Here is a 14,130-nt window from a genome sequence, read left to right as displayed (position 1 = left end):
ACTGACGCGGGGTGAAGAGAGGATTCTTTATTATGAATCTTAACCTTATATCCTCTGTTGCTGAGGAAGGTTCTAAACCAAGATAGGGCAGTGCCAGAGATACCTATGGCTGTAGTTGGTTGATGAGAAGAGAGTGATTGACCGTGTCAAATGCAGACGAAAGGTCGAGTAGGATCAGAAGGAAGGATTGTCCTTTGTCTAAGCCTAGGATGATGTGGTCGGTCATAGAGATGAGGAGGGCTTCCGTGCTATATATATATATATATATACACATATACATGTATATGTGTATATATATATATACACATATACATGTATATGTGTATATATATATATATATATACACATATACATATATATGTGTATATATATATATATATATATATATATATATATATATATTATATATATATATATATGTATATGTGTATATATATATAATATATACATATATACATGTATATGTGTGTGTATATATATATATATATATATATATATATATATATATATATATACACACATATATACATGTATATGTGTATATATATATATACACATATACATGTATATGTGTGTATATATATATACACACACACACATACATACACCATCTCATGACACTACATTAAAGAATTGGAATGTACTGGGTTAGGTTCCTTGGACCTGTTATCTTTTCCCTTTCCCTACATCTTAACTGGTAAAGCTTTGCCCATTAACAATGAGTGCAAATTACATGACAGATTGTTGTTTTCTCTCTCTTCACAAGTGATAATATCCCTTCGGAGGAGGAGGAGGATGAAGATGAGGAGTTGGACGCCGGCGACGCACCAGTCCCGGGCCCCTCCCTGGCAGCTGCATCCACTCCTGGGGAAGAGCAGGAGATTCCTCCCCCACCCTGTAGGGCCTCCTCCCCATTCTGACCGGGGCAATAGGGATGCAGGGACCCAGACTGGGCAGCCTTTGCTGCCCAAGGGAGGCCCTTGTCACCAGGCATCTCCTCCTACAATCTCTGGCGGCTCGGCTGGAGAAGCCCAGCCCATCGCCCGCAGCAACCACTGCAGGGGTTGAGCCGGCTTCCCAGTGGCAGTTTGCACGAGCCGTGCAGAGGTTGGGGGAGGAGATGATGGTGAATCAGGCAGCCCTTGGGGTTTTTGCTGAGGCTGCCAAGCGCTTAGTTGAGGTCCAGCAGAATCACACCAGACTTCTGCTGGCCTTAGCTAAATGCATGGGCCTGTTTCTGCCTCAGCAACACCCCTAAATCTGCTGTCTCTGCCCTCCCTACTGTCCTAGCCCCCCCCCCCTTTTTTTTTAATGTAAATAGTTTTTCTCCCTACATGAACCCATTCCTTCCCCCTTTTTTTTTATTTTAAAAATTGTACATAGTTTAAATATTTTTATAAATATTATATTTTAATAGAAATGAGTATATTCTTTATTTTCTTCAAATCTAGCTATTTAAAAGAATATTTGGCAGGATACTACCTTTAATTAAGTAAAACAAGGTGCTTTATCTTCAAATAGTTTATTTAAAATAAAACTAAATTGACTTTGGTCAATTAGCACATTCTTATATGGTTGATGACAGCCACGCAAATAATCAAAGCGAACACTGATCAGAAGCATCAGCAACAGAAGAATGTGAAGGAGTTGAAATTGCCATCCACACGTTAATGAGCGATGAGCAGCGACAGTGGCATCCACCTGAACAAATATTAATAAAAGAGCGAAAACATTTAACAATTGTCCTGAGCTATTCCTGCAGAACAAAAAAGGGAGAGGGGACTAGAAGGGGGGAAGCCAAAAGGAGTGTGAATGGGAGAGTGATCAGCAAGAAAAAAGGGAGGGTTCTTTCAGGCGTGAGATCCGTGATCACCAGAAGGCAGAGCAGAAGTTGTTTGCCCCATTCCGTGTAGGCATGGGCGAGCGATGAAATTAACAATCTTTTTGGAATCGCCTTTAATTTTGTACCGTGCACGCATTTCTGTCTGTGCTATCATGAAGCCCAACTCTACCTTTCCTTCTAGCTCGGTGAGAGGTAGTACTTTAGGTGGCTGAACATTGGCACGCGGAGTTTTGCTGAGCTTGTAAAGTTGCATTCAACTCCCTGATAGCATCACACAGGTTCTGTGTTGAATGCCTAGCCTGCCTTCGCAATTTATTAACTTGTTTAGTCAAGTGCTGAAGTTCATTCTGGAGAGCCTTCCATCCTGAGGTCATATTTGCCTGAATTTGTTCCTGCCTAGCAATAAGTTCAACTGCCAGGTTCTCAGAAAAGGCATCCCCTTATTTTTTGGTTGATGTTTAATCTCCCATCCTCCCCTTCTTTTATCTCCCCCACGACTTCCCCCTCCCCCCTTTTCCAGACCCTTCCCTTCCTCTTCTGTTGCGCAAGACTTGCACAGGACAATTCTTAAATGTTTCCATTTGTTCATTGATCTTTTTTCAGATGGTTGTCAGTATCGCTGCTAATTGCTGTTTCATGCAAAGATGGCAATTTTGACTACTTCTTCTTCTGGAGCCGAGGCTTCTGTTTGTTACATCATGGCATCTTATGAGGATGTAAAAGAAGTACTGGATCCTGTCACAATCAGGTCCCATGCTATTTTAGGCCTAGTGAAACTGTGAAGCTCACTGCATTTCCTGGCTTTTGGCTCCTTCCAAAGAACTCTCAGCATTGTAGGGAGCATGTCACAAACCTTGTCCTCTGATCCTTAAAGGCTGAAACCAAGTCTGAAGATCTTTGCAGTACTTGCCCCTGACTCATTGCAATTGCATTTATTTTTGCAATTATAATTGTTTGATCTTCAGCTTTCCTCCAAGCAATTGCCAATAAAAGTCTATCAGTGTTGCACACTTTATAGCAGTGGTTGTTAAAAGGCCTTTGCAATTATTGTACAGCATTATTTATTGTATAGAAAACAGTCAGTATAAGGGCACAACAGTCAGATAAGATCTTGGTATGCTTCGTGATCTAGGTAGGCACATATTCAAGAAAACACCTCAATCAATTTCATTAAAAGGAGATTATTTTATTTCAACAATGAATATGTTTTAAAAGCTGTATTTTACACTTTTAAGAACAGTAATCATTTAAGTGAATTTCACTACTACAATGCAGTTTACACTTAAGTAAAGCTACTTATAGAAAAAAAATACATAGCCAACCACAAAGATCAAAGATGATATAATAGATCTGGGTTTAAAAATAAGGAGGGTTTTGTTCTCAGTTGTTCAATAAAGTTTCTCTGGGTTCATTTACCCTCTCATCATTCCTTGCTGCATGTTAGTAGACACTGCATTCATCCTACTTTTTTAGGAGTGAAATGGAATCAAACCAAGGGCCTGATTTGCTATGGCTTTTCTCCCTTCCTCTGCCTTTGGGGAATAAAGGTTAGTAAATCAGACCCTAAATGTGTCTGTTGGCATTAGCATTGGCTGCTTGAGATAATCCTAAAACTTGGTGCCAACATGGGAACAATTCAAGATGTGCCCATAAAAATATATTTAGAAGCTCAAACTAACCAAAAGCAAAGAACCGGATCAGTAGGTGAGGGTAATTTTAAGATACATATTTTTATAAGTCTGAGTTATAAAACAGTGCAATTCAGAAGAGCCCTTTTTTTGCATATGGTTCTCATACCATAGCTCTACATTTTAGTAGATTTACGAATTATCTATGTAAATCATTAGTTTCCATTTAATTCTATTTGGCAGCAATGAGACAACTATTAAATAACCACAAGAGACTATTATCGGCTTATGTTTAGGAGCTGCAGCTAGTTACAGCTACTTGCCCTTATCAGAGGACTAGCTGGCTGCTCTGCGGTCTCTTTGTGTTAGACATGACTGTGCTAGATAGGAAGTGACTAGAAATTCTAACTTGTAATAAGCAGGACTATCTAAAAATCTCATTGCTGTTTAACTTTCTATTAGAAATGAGATTTGGTTTGCTTTACTATTAAAGGAATGCAGTTGCAGCTGCCTCCTTTTAGAGCACCAGTGCCATTCAGCAATCGCATACCGTTTAGAATATAATCCCCTGAAAGGGGTGTTTCTTGGGCTCACCCTTCTTGTCCTAAACTCGTTTAATATCCAGTCTCTCTCACTTACTCTTACCATCTGTAGACTCGCCACACCATAGCAGAAATGGAGACTGCCTGCAGGCTTGCCGCCTGCATTACTCCTGCGAGCGTTGCACGTTGCAAGCATGCTGCAAAGGCTCTCTCTCTCACTCTCTCTCTATAGGATTTGACTATGCTGTGCAGCTTCTCGTCCAATAGATATCTTCTACCCCTTGTGCTCCATCGCACTAAAACTGACAGCTGAACTCATCTATCTTTCACATAGCTATCCAGTTATTAAAACCCCCAACTGCTGCCTGTTTCTACCGAGCATAACATAATAATAATGCAACAAATAAATGTCATGCATGTGAGAGAGAGAGGATGTTAACCAAAAGAAGAATTTCTTTTTTACGTTAAAAAAAAAAAATGAAGCTTCTCTAAATAACTCTTGTAAACTCTGCTCATGGTTCACACGCTGGTGTCTCAGAGAACCCTGGATAGCCTTGTGGGGATAAAGGAAAATTCAGCTAGCTGATAAGTCTTAGGCTTGCTTTTTTGCGCATTGTCAGAGAAATCAGAAAACTAGCATGACTTTCCTTAAAGGATTTTTGTTTTTCCTTTGGCAAAGAATAGAAAATGCTTTTGGAAATAAAACTAAAGCGAGGGATTCTAACTTGGGGGGGCGGGGGAGGGGTATTCTTCAGTAGACAGCTGGCAAACCTACTTTGCCTTTTTCGGCCCTTCAGGCCACTGTGGTCAGGGATGGCCCGTGTAATTTGGTCGGATGCGACTGTATGCACGACTAGATGGATATTAGGTAACAGACTGTTTTTCTACCTACATCATTTTTGCAAGTATTCTTATTATTTTATTAATAAGGCAAGTTATGGTCTGAAGCTGAATGCATGATGCCTGGGAGACGTCTTGGAGATTCAGCGTTTAGCAGGGGAAGCAGATCGACTATCTCTTCCTCCCTGTGAAAAAGAAACATATGGGACACATCAGAACCTGTAATAAGCAGTGCACATATAGATATACTTTCTATGTCTTTCATACATATGTTGGGTCACCCATTTTGCAGTCAGAAAGGGGGTTGAGACAAATGGCTGTTAAGGCAAGCCAGCAAATAAAAATACAGTATTTGTTATTCAAAGCTGGAGCGGAGGCTGAACATGGGAATATAATCAGGCATTTCCGTCTTGGTCTGCTCCAAGCTGCACGATGCCTTAGCTGTGCCATTTCCCTATGCATTAGCCCTACTAATCAAGTGGGCAAAAGCGATCTAGTGATGTCAGTCCACTACAGAAAAGGGCAGGGGAGCCGTGCTGAGCAGTCTTAGGCCATAATGGCAGTAAGGGCGAGAAACCAAAATGCCGGCTTATACTTCTGACTCTGTCCACAGTTGCAAACACTTGGAATCATCACAGTAACAGGTGATGCCTTCTTTTCAGCTTTGCACCTGCTGTTTTCTGATTTGTCTGTAAAGTTTTCTGCCTTTCCATCTGCTAGAGTGAATATGCATGAGATAGATGTGCACACAATGGAGGCAATGCATGCAAATCTCTTATACATATTTTTTTTCAGGATATCGTGAAAACCAGGCTTATTTGTGGCTCTTGAAGACCGGAATTAGCCTCCCCTGCCATTGACTGTTATATAAACTCCTGTGCCTTTCCAAAAGGATATAACATTTTTCTGGTACAACAGAATGAATGAATGCATTATAAGATCAAAGATCTTTCCTGCCATTAGGAACAATATTATGGATCCTTTCATTTTTTATGAGTGCAAATATGGCCCATCCTACTTGTTGCACTTTCTGCTAGCTACATACATATCTTATATAAAAGGAATGCATTTCTTCATGACCTTGTTCCACCTTTGAAAACGGAGAGCACAAATGCAGTCATGCAATGGGGCAGAAGCAGGGCCAGGCCACTCTGTTTCTTTGGACACAGAGCTAGCTGGTGTTCCTCATTTAGATTCATAACATATGTTCTTAAGTACTTTGAAACATTTCAAATGTAGCTTTCTCCCCATGAATATAAATTCATTTGAAAAAGGCCCCCCGTGTGATCTCAAAAGGTCATGGACAGCATGCTGATGTACAAGTCTCATGTTGAGCCATTTAAAGGCATCACAACCTGCAAAAAAAAAAAAAAAATCCTATATGTGAAGCAAAACTGAGACTGAAATTTGTGGTGGGGGAGGGGAGGCATCAGGGAAGTTTTAATTATTTTGTTTAAGGGCCCACACCTACAGAATAAGTTGTCTTTAACCATCCTGATGTGCACTCTAAACCTACCTGAATTGGTTACAGATACATTGTGATAAAAGTGAAAGGGAAGTGTTTTTCTAGATTGCCTATGATTGATTATGAAATTGCTCTACATTTTAAGGAAAGACTTGCAAATTTGTGCCAAAAATTATAACAGTGCATCCCAAACCTGTCCTAAGGGACACCCTTGCCATTTGGGTTGTATGCATGAGGTAGATTGCATACACTGCCATTTCAGGCCCAACCAGGATAAGGTTAGGAAACCACTGACCTAATGTTTTCCATTTTCTGCTTTATTATATAGCTGGGGACACCGTGGCTGGCATCAGTGTAATAAGGTTTGAATTTTTCATTTCACTTCAAAGGCTGACCCTCTATTTCTCATAAAACAATCGATGAGTAATCTGAATTTATTTGGATTAAGTGCTGAGCAGATAGGCATAGCTTCCCCTTGTGTGGGAACAGCCTCTGCTGATTGAAATCTTTTATTAAGTTGTTATCATACTTTGCATAAATGCTAGTCAGTCTTTTCTGCAGGAAGCACCACACTCAAAACAGAAGCTGTACAATTTCAAAAAGAACCCTTAACTAATGTAGCCCTTTGTAAACAATGAATGTGTACATAAAATGTAATGTGTACAAATGAAAACAAAATATATGCATTATTGAGTATGTTGCAATCATGTATTTTCAAAAATTATAGTTCAGTATACATTTAGCTCATTTAAACCCGGTATAAAGTTCTGTCATGGCATGCTACTTATCGGAGCTTGGTTTACTAAGCAATACTAAAAATTGGTCACTAAACTGTTCACTAACGAACGATTTTAATGCAGTTTATATTACAACAAATGGGATCTATTTAAGGTGTTTCTACATGCATTTTTGGCAAGACAAGAAAATGCAGAAGCAAATCATATAAAATCTTAGAAATGCATTTCTGCATCATTATGTAGTTTAGATCAAACATGATGAAAACTCATCAGAAACCGCATTTTAACCTGGTCTGAGAGAATGTTAGTTGACTGCTGCTTAAGAAGGAAAAGAGATCTCAAGGTCATTTGCAACAGATAGGCCTTGGGGGGGACTGCTGGGTTGTTTTTCATCTTTTCTCCCACTGCCCACAGGGACGGTAATATTGAAATCAGTGTGCGGGCACGCATGCACGCACATTCATCGGTCTGCGCCCAGGGACACAGCTATTTTATAACTTGCGCGCATATAGGAGCGCATGTTATAACATAGCCTGGGCTGTGCGCTCATGTGCCCCGAATTTTAAGTGTATGTGTGCAAGTGCATGCAAATGCTTCTACCACATTAATCTGGGGATTTTAAAAGGGACACTCACCGATGCCATTTCCAGTTTTACCAGTTTGTCCCCAATTTTCCTAGTTAAAAAACAGGTGTTCCAACTTTTATAACTTACACGGCATCCATAGCAGAAGTAAAATTGCACGTGTCTCCTGATTTTGGTGTGCACTGGACTTTTAAAATTCACCTTTATGACTGTTATACAAATGTACTAGGGATGTGCCATTGTTTTTCCCGAATTAGGCAATTTCAATGAAATTGCCTAATTCGGAATGGTTTGGGAGAACCAAAAAAGATGGAATTTTTTCTGAAATTTTGGAAAAAATTCATTTTCAGGTTAGTGCACGCTAACTCCCGATAGTGCGCGTGCACTGACCCGAAAACCGGGGCCCCCGAAAAAAAACTCCAAAGCGCGTGAAAAACGAAATTCCTGCGGGGGGGGGGGGGGGGGGGAGCCAAAATGAAGCACAAGATGAAAACCTAACCCAAAGCACATCTCTAAAATGGACGTGTACATGTACTATCTACCTGTAACCCCCTATTGGGGCACATAAAATGAAAGAGGATTTGATGTCTGTCTATGAACATCAGTCTCTAGGGCTTCAGATATAAAAATGGTCGAGCAGATGGTGTAGAGGACCTGGCTCAGAGGCAAGGGCTGTATTTAATATGCTGGATAGGAAAACCTCCACAAATGCCTCTTTCCCCCTCTGTAACTCTCTTTGACTGATCCCCAATTTCTACAACTGTCAAACCCATGCCTTGGAATGAAGGAGGGTCTCACCCCCAAAGGTATCTTCCAACAAAACTTTTTATTTCACAGTTTTGGGGTTACCAGCAGTCAAAATTAGCAGAAGCAACAAAGGCAAAACCACACACTTCCTCCAAAAGTCCTCTTTAGCATAGCATCAACTGCTTTCTCTTCTTCCCCTTTAATATAGGGACTAGCCCTTAATCCACCCTTTCAAAAAATAAATAGCTTTCAGTAGTCACAAATCATTTTACATCTTCTTCCCTGGTCACACTTAAAATCCATTACTCCTCCCACGTGGCTCTATAGCATGGCCCAGAAGTTTATCTTGCTTCTCTTGGAGCCATAGCCCTGCTGGACACTGGCCACTAGCTGCAAGAAAAGGGCAAGCAAATCCCTCACCCTGACTTCACTTTAGCTTCCCACCAAACTCTCTTTTGTCTCCTGTAAGTTTCCCCTCACATTCCCTCACACCATAATGATATCTCATTTAACCCAAAAAGTAGAGTTCAAGTGCATCTCCCTCCCTCCTCATCCAGAATTTCTCCAAGGGCCTATCTAGGATTGCCAACTGGCTTCAGATTTTCAGGACAGATTGATCCAGTCCTATATTTATCCTGTTGTGGCTGGGACTTGTGGTTCTGACTTCTTTATTGCAACTCCTTAAAAAGCAGGACTACAAGTCCCTGCATGCAGTGGGGTAAAACCAGGACTGGAGTAGCATGTCCTGAAAATCTGGAGCCAGTTGGCAACCTTAGGTCCATCTAGTTACCAGGCCCTGTTACATGCATAATCAGAAGCAAATATGTTAAATTTACAAGCCTTTTATTTTCAAGCAGCTGAGAATTAGGTAAACATCTAATTGAGTGCCGATATGTTTTAAATCAGAAATTAACATTCTTTAAAATTTGGGTTATGGGGCAGTTTACTGACAACAGGTGAGAAATAAGAACATAAGAAACATAAGAAATTGCCATGCTGGGTCAGACCAAGGGTCCATCAAGCCCAGCATCCTGTTTCCAACAGAGACTGAACCTGGCAATTACCCAAACACTAAGAAGATCCCATGCTACTGATGCAATTAATAGCAGTGGCTATTCCCTAAGTAAATTTGATTAATAGCAGTTAATGGACTTCTCCTCCAAGAACTTATTCAAACCTTTTTTGAACCCAGCTACACTAACTGCACTAACCACATCCTCTGGCAACAAATCCCAGAGCTTTATTGTGCATTGAGTGAAAAGAAAATGAAGGTATCAAATTGAAGGAAGAGCATGTCAGAAGTAGGATTTGAACCCACAACTCCATCAGGAGACCAGAACCCAAAGAAAAGAGAAGAAGGAACACTTAGGTTTGGTGCCTTAGACCACTCAGCCATTAGGCAAGTTACACCAGTTGTATTGGGTTCTGTGCAAGGATTAATTTACACACAAAAATTGTATCGTATATAATAAATAAATACAATGTATTAAGTTGTAATAAATGAATTACAGGTGTTAATGACTAATAATTATTAAATAAATAGTCAATGAAATAATAAAATCAATACAAATAAATGAAGTAAAAAAAGTAAGACAGATACATAATATGTTGCCCTAAAGAACAGAGCAGAAAAACGTATATATAATCTCTCTCTCTCTCTATAACTTATACCTCAGGAAGCTGATAATTTGCCTACGATAAGTATCCTATTAATATGAATTGTGCCCATTATGGTTCTGAGTCGAATGGACTTTGGTATGTTTTCATCTGTCTTGTTTTCTTAATTTGAAATCCACCTCATTCAGGAATCACGCGACTTTCATTTTTCCATTCGAAACCATAAAACTACAAGTCCCAGAACACTTTTGGAAAGGCGTAGAAAATAAAAATAAAAATCTCCAGCTTAGTGATCCGGTAGGATGTAATTGCTCCCCGACTCAAAAATCAATTGTCAGGACTTTTTAAGAAGTGCTAAAGTACACTCTGTTACTTGCTTGCATATCTACCCCCGGAGGGGGGGTTAACTATAAGCACTGGGCTGTGGAAACCTGTCACTGATAGCTTACTGTCCTCACTAAAAGCCAATCAGCGACCATGCCACTTTAGTGCTTTTATCCTTCCTACAGAATCACAGAAAATGATTTTAGGGAAGAAAGGCCTGATTTAGGCTATTTATTTTTAGACAGCCAATTTACTGTTTTTGGCTTTGAGGATTTAACATTTTTAATTTTCTGTAGAAGTTCATATGCCACACTGCAGTTTGGGGAATCTGCTAAACACTACTGGTTTGACTTTATATACGTACCTGAATAGCACTGCATGGGCCTGATTTTCAAAAGCATTTATTTATTTATTCTTAAGCTTTTATCAATTTTGCAAGAAAAACCTTGCATTTCAAGTAACATCACATGCTTTAAACATGGTTTTACACGTGTAAATGCCCTTTACCCATGTAAGTAGGCTTTTGAAAATTGCTACAGTACATGCCATTGAATTGTCAATAGGCTTTACCCGTGTTAAGTACACTTAACTTGGGTAAATGGTTTTTGAAAATTGCTACAATAATGTTACATTTGCATGCAAAACTCCTTTGAAAATTCACCTGCATATGTCTAGTAGCACTGTAGAAAAGAAGAATTTACAATCCAATTCTGATTTAACTTGCCCTCATTTCTAAAGCAATTGTGCTGAAATAATCAGATTATATTTTAAACTTTTTGTGTTTCACTGTGATGCAGTGTCTAAAGACCAGGGTAATACATCTAAAATGAGAAAAAACCAAGGACTGAACAAATACAGCACACCAACACAGAGGCATGTGATGATATGAGCTGGTTGTAGAGTGATTGCAAGCCTATGGAAAGCCAATATTTCAAGAAAATATTGCCCAAACACATTTGAGTTGGATTCCCCCACCCCTTAATTGCATAAAAACAAGTCTGTGCATGTTAGCTCCAGGATCTCTTGCATTCTTGACCTAGCACACAACTGCTGAATTACCACGAGTTTTAAACACTGATATTCAGCATTATCTGGCTTAGGGGGTCATTTACTAAGCATTTTCCCCATTGACACAGAATGGGAGAAAATCTTTAGTAAATGACCCCCTAGTTAGCAGATAAATGTAAGACAGCTATTTGGTTGTCCACAGCTAGCTATAAGATGGTTGAGCATATTCAGTGGCACAGCTAAGGCATTTGGAGTTTTATTCCACTCGTATTAAAATATTTTTATTTTTGTATAATTTTGGGGGTTTTTTTCTATTTTATCTTTGATCATGTTTTTATGAGTTACAGAAAACTTATCTTGAACATCAGACCAAGCTTCTTACCTGCTCTTTCTGAATTGGAGAGCCAGTCTGCTGAGATCTTCTGCAGTAAGTATGCTGGTTAAAAAAGTGAAGTGGGACTGGAGAGACTGAGTTTTGATCCCCACCTATTGTGTAACCAGAGCCCTGGAGGCTAATTGTGGGGTGAATGGAGGGAAGAGTTAAAGGTCTGAGATACTGAAATTGACCCTGGGGGACTGTGTGGTTCTTTTATTCTGGACTTAAACAGAAGAGGGGAGTCCACACTTACTTTTGAGATCTTCAGCAGATTATTAAATCTCTCTGTCATTAAAGAGAGTACGGACAATTTAAAGCTATTTGATTATGCCAAGCTCTAAAATGTACATTTTATCATAAATGATGATGGGTATTACAGTAGTTTAAAACAAATGGTAAAAAGATACAGATTGGGTCCAAATAATTTCTTTTGGGGATCCCTAAAATGAATTGAAAGGTACTCCTTAATTAAGCAAATCCTATTCGTTTCATTCATTTTGAATAGAATAATTTTTAGAAGCCATTAAAGTCAATGGCCTCATAGAAATCAATAGGAGAGCAAGAGGTATACAGCTAGGAACTGAAACAAAGTTTACAGCAGCCAGCTAGCAGACATGGATAGGATGGATATGTTATGAAGGGGACAAGAAGGATTAAATATCGCCGTGAAACATTTTTCCATTCCAACCTATTGCTATGCACTGGAAACAGTGTTGCTGATATTGGAAGACTGAACATTTCTGAGATTTGCTCATTCTGCTGTGCATTCCTTCTGAAGGCATTGTTTATGAAGGATGCATTTTGAGCTCTCCCCAAATTCCCCTAGATAACTCCCAAATAACTTTTTGGCTGCTGTCCATTTTAGACTGTCACTATGCAAGTTACACAATAGAGAAAATCAGCCAGGCAGCACTGCATCAGAAGCTCTGTATTGCTGTTCAGTTTTTTGGCTTTGTGGAGACTAGAGGCAGAGCTGCTGATGATTTTGTCTCTACCTGGGCAGTGGGCAGTGTGGGCTTTGGGCATAAGGTAAGCACTGAGGGCAGGGAGGAGACTGAAGCATAGCAGGCTGCGTTGTGAAGTCTGTCACGAAGCTTAGCAGTGTCAGAGAACTAGTACATGCTAGGGATGTGAATCGTTTTTCTAATGAATTGAAATATCGTACGATATTTCTAAATTCGTTATATATCAGATAAAAAAAAGAAACAATCACTTTCCCCCAAAATTTTTGTAAAAATCGTTTTTCGGGTTAGCGCGCACTAACGGGAGTTGGCACGTACTAACAAAAAAACGTTTATTTTTGTTATTTTTTTTGCTACTTTTTGCTATTTTTTGTTAGTGCGCGCTAACCCAAAAAATGATTTTTCACGAAAAAAAAAACAGGGATCCGTGGGAAAACGAGATTTTCCCATGGCCAGACGAATCCGAAAGCGGGAACGATTGGGCACCCGATTCACATCCCTAGTACACGCAGTGTGACACTCTGTGCAGCATTGCCTCTGTGCTCCCCACTCACACATTAACATGGCACAGTCTCAGAAATGTTAAATCGTTTTAATATCCACATCCCCACTGACGGAATCAGTCATATCAGGGATAGGGAAAGGCAGAGCGGGATTTCATCAGTGCCTGTCTTGGGGGGAGTTCGGCCACCTTTTCTGCTTTGTTCCCCCTTCATGCTGCCTTGGGATGCTGATGCCATTTTTGGTGCCAGTTTGCCACTTGCTGGAGCCCTCTTTTGAAACTCTGGGGTGTTCTTCCCACTTTTGCTACTTGGCTCCTTTTACAGCGACTTGGTGAAATCCTGCCAATGCTTGTATCCCCTTGCCCCTTTAAGGAATCTTAGGCTACTCATGCCACTTTTTGTGCCACTATCCACACTCCTTCTAGATACCTTGGAGTTCTCTCCCCCTTCTGTTGAATTCTTCTCACAATTAATTAGAAAACCCTATTCTGAAGCCCAATATAGGCTGTAATGCTTTCCCCATTGATTTTAATGACAAAAAAACCCTCCATATCAAACTAATGAACTCGTTCCTGTTGTTGTTTTGAAACTAAAGAAACAAATTGGGCTCCCCACGAAATGAATTTTGAAACAAAACCATTTTTTTTTCAGCTGCACATAAGGCAGTCCCATTCCGAGGGGAATACAGACATATCCTTTCGTTTTATAGTTTCCATGCAGCATCCTTCCCTTCCCATGTCTAATCACAAGGCTTGCAACAATAATCTAAATGAGTACCAGTGCTGGTATGGCTGTTGCCCTAACATCCGCATTCCTTCCAGATGATATCCCACCACCAACTGTACGCACTGACTTGGCCACTCTCTGGGGAGTTGCACCTTCATTTACATTATTGATAACTAAATTATCAATAGTAATCATCATATCATGCATGATATTACATTTCTATAGATA

At 39.8% G+C, this 14,130-nt stretch overlaps 1 protein-coding gene across 7 annotated transcripts in view; it reads right to left on the bottom strand.

Moving 5' to 3' along the window:
* Positions 1-3,014: 3,014 nt before the first annotated feature.
* The window catches only part of MBP (myelin basic protein), a 459,476-nt gene continuing 448,360 nt past the window's right edge, over positions 3,015-14,130 (bottom strand). For all 7 annotated transcript variants that reach the window (XM_029590845.1, XM_029590844.1, XM_029590841.1 and 4 more), the window contains one exon: positions 3,015-5,038. In XM_029590845.1, coding sequence (XP_029446705.1) covers positions 4,997-5,038 — 42 coding nt within the window. In that variant the 3' untranslated portion in view covers positions 3,015-4,996. The remainder of the gene's footprint in view (positions 5,039-14,130) is intronic.

The sequence above is a fragment of the Rhinatrema bivittatum genome, chromosome 2 (genome assembly GCF_901001135.1).
Source record: "Rhinatrema bivittatum chromosome 2, aRhiBiv1.1, whole genome shotgun sequence".
NCBI classification, from domain to species: Eukaryota; Metazoa; Chordata; class Amphibia; order Gymnophiona; family Rhinatrematidae; genus Rhinatrema; species Rhinatrema bivittatum.
The sequence above is the reverse complement of the archived record's forward strand: the minus strand, read 5'-3'. Positions and strand labels throughout refer to the sequence as shown.